The 8,927-nt window shown below is 37.7% G+C and overlaps 1 protein-coding gene across 1 annotated transcript in view; it reads right to left on the bottom strand.

Annotated features, from left to right (window-relative positions):
- Positions 1-3,791: 3,791 nt before the first annotated feature.
- Positions 3,792-8,927, bottom strand: part of LOC140480413 (thyroid hormone receptor beta) — a 35,160-nt gene continuing 30,024 nt past the window's right edge. Inside the window, exon 7 of the mRNA XM_072575252.1 lies at positions 3,792-7,832. Coding sequence (XP_072431353.1) covers positions 7,591-7,832 — 242 coding nt within the window. The 3' untranslated portion in view covers positions 3,792-7,590. The remainder of the gene's footprint in view (positions 7,833-8,927) is intronic.

Below are 8,927 nucleotides of genomic sequence, written 5' to 3'. Positions count from 1 at the left end.
AATATCAGCAAATGTTAGTAGCTTTATTTATTCAAGATTTCTATTCATTATGGCAACTTGAGTGCAGATCAGATTTCTATACACCAGACACTCAGCTTGTTGAAAAATAAATCCTCATAATATGAATTCAACAGTTCCAGGGGAACCAAGTGAATAAGAGTTAACACTTAGGGTGATCAAGATATGAAGAAAAAGATCACAATCTCAAGTATTATTAGTTAAAATGATTGAATTTTTATCTGTTACTGTGTTACAGGTACAAACCATATTACAATTTTCAAACCTTTGAATAAAGGATCAAAGGAAGCTTATTTTGCTGGGTCTTAAAATGACAGGTTACCAAAAGTGTAGAGTCCTGCTTGTGGTCTGGTTATGACGGCACCACCTCCTTAACAATCTTTAACTCTACCATCACGTGTGTTCAATCTATTTTCAGTATCAATTATGCTCAACTGCAAGCACTTATTATGGATAACTGCATAGAACTTACCTGCCCATAATAATGTTTCAAAGATTTTACTAATGTAGAACAAAGGGTGAGTGACTTTTATTAAAGAGAAAACTTCACCTGAACTGTGAAAAATAGACAGCCTCGTGCTGAGTTAATTGAATTCCTTTGGTGAATAGGGATACTAGAACTGTTCTTAGTACCTATGGGGTTAAGCAGCAGAGATGGGGTCAAAATTAACAAAGGAGATGCAAATATGGGAATGGCAGCATTGAATCTGTTGAATTTGACTGTTCCCTGTTCCAATGCAAAAAGAGATGAAACAGGTTGTAGGCAACTCCAGAGGTAAGGAAAGGCAGAGTGAGGAAAATACAAAAGGGGAGGCCTGTGATTGGGTTGAAAGCAGGAAACATTAAAACGGAGTATTGGTGTAAGGCAAAGGAAGATGGTAATAGGGTAAATGAAGAAACAAAACATGGATTTAGAGAAGGTGTGTACAAAAAAATCAGAATCATCATCATTATCTGTCTGAAAAAAAAAATCTGAAGGCAAGAGAAAAATAACAGACACAGGTCATGATCTGTTATTTTGAACTTAATGTCCAGCCTGGATGGTTGTAAAGTGCCAAATAGAAAGATGAGGTGCTGGCTCTCAAGCCTATACTGAGCTTCAGTAGAACAGTGCAGAAGGTCAAGGACAGGAAGGTCAGAGATGGATACATTCTTTAAATGAGGTGGCCAAAAGCATAGGGTCATGCTTGTGGTCTGAATGGAGGTGATTTCTTATATAGAGCCCCAGTGTGGAAACAGGCTCATTCAGTCCAATAAGTCCACACCATCCCATCCAGACCCAGCCTCCTACCCTATCCCTTTAACCCTGCATTTCCCATGGCTAATGTAACCTTGAACACTACAGAAAATGTAGCATGGCCAATCCACCTAACTTGCACATCCTTGGACTGTGGGAGGAAACCAGAGCACCCGAAGGAAACCCACGCAGACACGGGGAGAATGTGCAAACTCCACACACAGTTGCCCGAAGTTGGCATCAAACCCGGGACCCTGGCGCTGTGAGGCATCAGCGCTAACCACTGAGCCACTGTGCTGCCCCGACAAAGTGGCTGGAAAATCTGCGTTTTGGGATCCCCATTGCAGAGGAGACTGCATAGTATGTAGCAAGCACAGGATACTAAATTGAAAAAAATTACAGGTCAATCACTTTCACTTGAAAGGAGCATCTAGCACCTTGGATGGTGAGAAATAAAGTAAAAGAAGTGGCGTAGCACTTGTGTGTTCATGATAAGTTACAGTGGAAAGGGAACAGGGTGACTGAAGATAGGATCAAGATATTAGCAGAGGGATCTCTGCAAGGACTGTGTTTGATTGTGATAGCATGCCATCTTCCTTCACATTTATTGAATCTACCCTCAGAATTTCAGCCACCCCCAGCATGTTGCCACGACCATATATACCAAGCCCTCCCTCTCATTTCAGCATTCAGAAGGGAATCTTCTTTTAACATTCATTGTCAAATCTCACATGGCCACTTGGGCATGGTACCAAAGGCAAAAAATAAATCCACATGTCCCAGAAAGTCAAGGACAGAAAAATCAATAGTTAAAAGGGAAGTGAATTACCTATGGTAAAATACAACTATTTGACTAAATAAAAGTATGAGCCTGTTAATAGACTTTATTAAGGCTAAAATGATTTTCATCTGCATTTCAATGTTATAAAAATCAAGCTCTCTTGTTTAATCAAATAATCAATTCAGCTTTTTGGATTGGATTTCGTTTAAGACTAATTGGAAACTGAATCCAGCACAATTCCCAATGAACTGGCATGAAAATACAGAAAGGAAACAATCTTGATTACTTAAAACAAAAGAAAGTAAGTATATTAGGATATTTGCTCATCTGTCTCCTTACAATATTTGTTCTCCGTACAGCCAATATTAATTTTATACATATGACTTTAGAATTCAATCATGCACAGGTAAGCATAGTGTACTATAAATAGGCTCAATATAAAATAAATAGCAAATTGCTTAATAATTGTCCTCTACAACTGAGATTTCAAAATCTGAATTCCGTTTTAAAGTTACTGTTGACCCCAATGTTTTCCTTGCATGCCTTTGACTATCATGTGTTTATTTCAAGCCAGACTAGACATCAGACTGCTCCATGACCAACTAATGAAATCCATAAGTGGAAGTTCAAACTAACATTTTTTTCCCCTTTCTCCCACAAGATGTAAATAGCTTAGGGCAGGAATTTACTTTGTGTCAGTTCCAAGCCTGACATATGCCCAGAAGGTTTACTGGTTCCAAATTAGAACAAATGCTTCATTTCCGTATTACAGGGGATCTGCAATCACATTCCTGTTGCTCCTAGATCCACAGTAGGAGAATCCAAAAACAAAAAGTTCACCTGTTTTTGACAGCCTGTAGCATATTCTTGCAAGAATGTTGGCTAGGACATGATACGTTTGAAAAAAAAGGTGGGACTGGCACAGTGGCTGCTCTACCTGCTTTTGCTGAATGGGGTATCAGGACCACAAAATAGGTGTGAGGTCTGACCACCATATTCACAACCAGGCTCCCTCTGCACCCGAAAGTCCCCAGAAGCCAAATTCACAGGCAAAATAGGCATTGACTTGAGAAGGGAGGTGGTTTCTGGAGTGGGCACACATGGCCCAAAGTAAAATTCCCAATCTCTCCCCCCTCCCTCCCCTCCCACCCATTATTTTAAACTGAAGCTCCATTTTTAAGGCCCTGTTGAGAATGAACAGACTTTGGAGGCAAAATTGCATGCAACGTTTAGCTTGAGCTAAACTGGAGCATCTTTACAATCCAGCAAAATTCTGCAACTGTTGAGAGGTCTAAGTATAATTTACAGTAACTTTTTGACTTACTCTAAATGCACTGGCAAACATAAAGACATTTATTTGATTAGAAAAAATGTAATAAGGATTATTTCTTTAGAATTGCTATGTTCTTATGCGCCAGTTTTATAATTTGCTATATGTGTAAAATGAAATCTGAAAAAAAAAATTCGGACTGAAAGTAATGCAGCATATAAATAAACACAAGATGAGTGACAAATGCTGCAAGACAGATTTGAAGTTGGATTGTTTGACAATTAGTGGTTGGAAGTTATCAACCAAAATTGTGAATTCAGGACAACATAACACTGAAGCTCGAACTCTGTTAAGCTTTAGAATGGTCCAAGTACAATCTACAGTGCTAGCATCGCAGGTTATTCTATTAGCAATATACCTCCTTACCACATTACTCATGAAGTGCACTATTACATACAAATCTTATTCCACCCAATTGAAGAAAATTATAGATTGTACATTAATGATTTTTATTCAAAGCTTCTGCAAATAATTATTATTCATCCACCAATTACTAATACCCAAGGAGGAGAGAACAAACATACAATGTCTGCCTTATAAAGTGCTTTGGGAGAGCCTGAGGTTCAGAAGGTGCTATATAAATGCAAGTTCTTTCTTTTATTTTAGCCTCAATCTTTTGGTGATCCAATACAGACTTCTGTAAAGATTTAAATATGATTGCATTATTTTGTACCATTAGTCCCCAAGAATTAAAATACTATATCACATGAAAATTGTTTTGAACAAAATAAACTGAAACACCACTATTTCTTGGCACTTTCTTGACTAATTTTTAAAAGAAAATGACATTCCATTTGCTTTTGGGAAATGTATTAAATTATCAGATTGACATCATTTACCTAAATATTCTACGTAAGAACAAACTGTTTTTCATTATCTCATGAACTGTTATGCAATGTGCTCAGGTACTGTCAACTTAGTTGTACATTGCCAAAAACTTGAAAGTGAAAATTCTGAGCCTTTTAGTTCATTCACTCCTTTTGAATCTCTAACGGTTTGGCTGAAGACAAAGGGATATGGAGCTTATTTAGATTAAGCACTGGATATAATCCTTACAAAAAAATCAAAGGATAATACGCTCATTCTTGAGTGAAATAGACTACATATTCCAAAGTCTTCCACTGAGTGAATTAATCAAATCATAACTGAACAGAGAATACAGTTTGCTACAATCTTCCCAATTCTCCATCTGCTGTTCCAGAACAATCTTGGAGAGTTTTTGGATGAAAATAGTGGTGGGGTGATGTTGCACTCTAGATAGCCTAAACCTATCAGAGAAGATTCCAGAAAATTTTGGGTTGTAATTCTGATACAATTGTTATAGAGTAATGAAACATTAATATTATGTTTAGCATTTTGCATCAGCTTCTCATTCCCTCTGTTACAAAGGACATTCAATATTAGTTGCCATTGGCATCAAGAATCTCACAATACAATTTTCTCATGAAGCACCAGAAAGAAATACATTTTAAAAGGTGTAAGTTCAGAATGACCAGACAGACTACTTTAAGACCACATAACTTTGTGGTGTTGACAAGGCAGTAGAACGCAAGCTGATCAACAAGCATATACTAAATTCAGAGGCAGTTAAAGCAAAGATGGCTTCACCAAAACATTTCTGTCCCATATGAATATTTTAACTTTATGTGACATAAGCCCTAATAGATATACATTCAGAAATATATCAGTTTGTATACAAACAGCAAAGTGAAACAAAATTTATGGAATACTCAAAACATTCTAATGGTTGCTGATGCCAGAATTCAGACCAATTATATTTCCTACAGTACAACTTTAGGCTTACTTGCTACCTTAGCCAATGTTGTCTCCCTCACACAGAGGACTTTATAGCTAATGAGAAAAAAAAAACAAACTATTATAGTTTCACAGCACTTAAATACTTGTTAAAACAGGATTGCAGCAAGATCGAAAACGTGTATTTTTCTTTGTTTCTTTAAAGTGGTCGTTCTTTTATTCAAATACCAAGGAATATCATAAATGTAATCAATACTGTGCAAACATGATACACCTGGTATGATTTATTTTAACAAAAGTGGCTTTTTTTCCTTAGGCATATCATTCTGTTATTAATTAATAATTAATTTGCTTCACTTATCAAAAATAGAATTCTGGCTTTCTACACAGTTTCTTTTTAATCCTGATTGTCTGTGCATTCAATATTCTTAGCCTGTGTGTTCAGCTAAGTCGTGACTAGTGGGCATTTGGATAACTTATCTGTTACTTTACTAAGAATGCCAAAGTATATGTAACTTATCAACCATAGTCCGTTTAGAAGGCCAATTTATTTAAAGTTATGTGAGAATTTCTTCCTCTAAAACAATATTTAATCACCTACCTTACTCCCCTGGTTGAATGCATTCTCTCTGCCCCAAAGCTTTTTGTCTAATCTTTCCCTCTGCCATTGAACACCCCTGCATCCCCATTCTTATCTCCTCTCCTCTTGGTAAATGGTTTCCATGGGAAATTTGCTGCTGTTTCTTGCTATGTAGTGCATTCCAGGTAGAAGTGCAATTATACGTGGCCAAAGAAAAAAAAAATCAATCGAACATAAAAACCTTTGGTTTAGTCATGCCAGGACCTACCAGTTGTTTCAAAGGTCTGGCTTTGGTCTTTTAAAACAATTATGCATGGAACTTTAATTTTCTATCAACATAATCCTATTAGCTCAACAAAGGTGCACCTAAAATGGCAAAGATAACTGGTTAGGGTGTGAAATTATTATTGGTACAACACAGGGAAAACTGCAGCAGGTAAATGCCTACATTTTCAGGGTTTGCAGTCCTGCAGTTTTCATCAGCAATATTAACCAGGACTGGAATAGTTGCAAGGATGCGTTACTGCTAATCAGGAATACAACCAAATGGCACAGTAAGGATTTCAGCATCAAGGCATGTATATTAACATTTTTAATGCTAATATTTATTCCCACAGTTTGAAGAGATAAAGCTTCAGACGTTATAGCACCATTTTGCAGCAGGCATTAAAGCTCTACCTGCAAATGGATTAGCACCAAGTAAATATGAGCTCTATCAAGCTATGGGAGATAACGTATGGTAATGAGCAAATGTAAAGAGCTAAATAAAATAATTATTTCTGAGTGTCTGTTTTTCCCTGGAGTTGGGAAGTTCATGTGTAGTAAGATCAAGCATGACCCTAATACAAAGAGTTCCAAATCAACAGCTTAAATGTGTGTGTACCACCAATGATTTTATAAACTTTAAGCAGTAAGAAAGTTACTCCTTCTCCTCTCAGCTCCAGATTTGATGACAGTTGAATATTGAAGGCTGGGCTTTACCATTTACTTTGATCAAAGAATGCTGGTTTTCAATGTCAGTGTCAGTGCAGCACAGCCAAAGCCAGGACAGAGCTGTGAAAAGTCTTTGCTCACAATCCTCAATTCCAATCTGAGGCGAGTGCTTCTAAGAGCAAAACTGGCCTTTTCTATTTGAAATCTCTGGCTGATACTTTGAGGAGTGAGATTTGTTGCACAAAGTTTAATTTTACATCCATTTACATTTTGAAATTGGCAGCCTGAAGGAGAAGGCGGAAATTATTGTGTTATTTAGTCCTCTATTTTGTTCATCCTGTTAGTGTAGTGTAGTGAAAAGCTGATGAGCCTTCATTTGTTTATTTATATTCATTGCATTGACACTGTACATTCCAACTGCATCAATGTTACCCAGACTGAGTACTTAAATGATCAATGAATAATGGTCAAAAGGCAACTCAGATCTCGGTGAGTGGAGAGGTAGGAAGTCTCTCAGTTATTGTGTTCATGCTGGCATTTTGGTTCCAGAACATGGTGTAGCTCTGCAGTTTCCTTATTGAATTAAAAGAGTTTAATCTTATACAATGCTAGCTAGTTGACAGCTATAGCTGCAGCAGATTTTGTCATACTATTTCCATTAAAGACCCATGCAAAAGAAAATTCATATGACACCTGGAGATTGGAGTTCCTTACCACAAAGCAATATTCTACCATATTATCTTATTTGAAAATAAACATGAACAACATTAGTCCACAAGATAACACAAGAAATGTGTACAAAAAGCTACGTTCACAAAATCACTAGTACCCGCATTAATGGAATGTTTCTCACCATATCTGGAAAAGGTACTCTGTGAAATCCCATGAATCACTGCTCAGTAGTGCTAATGCAGTTCACAGATATTAGGGTAGTGCATCCGTTCAAAGTTCAACTCCTAATCTTCAAAAACTTCCAGGAATAATGGTGGAAAAAGTTCTGTTGGACATTCCACCTTCATGTGAAGAAAGCGGCTTGCGTGGCAGGCTCCAATCATTCGCAGGTCTGTCACCTTCATCAGTAGTTTTGGCCAAAAGTGAGCCACATTGTGCTTGCGATAATTAATGTAGTGTTCAAATGCAAGAAGGAAGGATTCCTGGATTCTTTCCACCTTATCTATGCTGGTAAGGCCAGGCCGATCTACACAAGAATAATGAAAACCCACCATTACTAAAGACAGTGAAAACAAATGTCAATTTAATTCAATTTGGACATAAATCAGTCATAACAAAAGAATTTAAATTATGTGAGAACAACAATGGGGAAGCTTTATTCCAATCAATGACAAATATTAGCACACAAAATCCAATGGGCTGAAGTTCAATAAGATCAGTTCGTGGTACAGGATTATGATACATGATTACCCTTTGTCCAGTCAAGGTGTGGTAGGCAGTACACAAACATTATGCTACCCGTTCCTCTCCCTGACGTTTTGAACAGATTGCTGATTGGCTGCACACTCCATAGGGAGCTCAGTGCCCGGCAGTAGTGCAGCAACTGACGGTCAGAAAAATGAATGGGTAAGATTAATGGTCCCATCATCAGCTCTTGATTCTCCCACGCTGACCTTTACCCATTCATTGTCCGTCTAATTTTGTTTCTCTCTCTCTTTATCTTGGCTCCATCTCCACCTAATGTTTACTCCTCCACCCTCCTCATTGTACATACATAATATATACACATATATAATCTTTGCCTAGATACAATCAGTTCTGAAGAAGGGTCACTGGAGCCAAAATGTTACCTCTGCTTTCCTCTGCCATAAATATGTGAGAGCGTGTGAGTGACTGAGTGTGTCTGGTGTGAGAATGCCTGAGTGTGTGTATGGCGTGTGAGTGATTGTGTCTGGTGTATGAGTGTGTGCATACGTGTGTGTATAGCATCAATGAGGCCTCATTTTATGAAGAGATGAATTCTCCTGACCCCTGAACGACATGGGCAATGCTGAATCCGTTGGGTATAGGAAAATGAGATTTTTGATGTCAAGGGAGAGAGTCCTGTTTTCTACCTAAGGTTTGAATGGCGTGATAAGACTCTCACTAGTGAGTGGCGAGAGGTCTATTTGCATGAATAATATCACGTTATTTCGTATTCTTGCCTTATTTATCTGAATTTGTAGAGTGTGGAGAGAAACTAGACAGCAATAAATCCTGACACGAAAGTCAGAATAGCTATTTGATGGCTCTAGATCCTGCAGGCCTGCATATAGTCCACAACATCTCAAGCAGTGGTCCC

Source organism: Chiloscyllium punctatum, chromosome 8 (assembly GCF_047496795.1).
Source record: "Chiloscyllium punctatum isolate Juve2018m chromosome 8, sChiPun1.3, whole genome shotgun sequence".
NCBI lineage: Eukaryota > Metazoa > Chordata > Chondrichthyes > Orectolobiformes > Hemiscylliidae > Chiloscyllium > Chiloscyllium punctatum.
The sequence above is the reverse complement of the archived record's forward strand: the minus strand, read 5'-3'. Positions and strand labels throughout refer to the sequence as shown.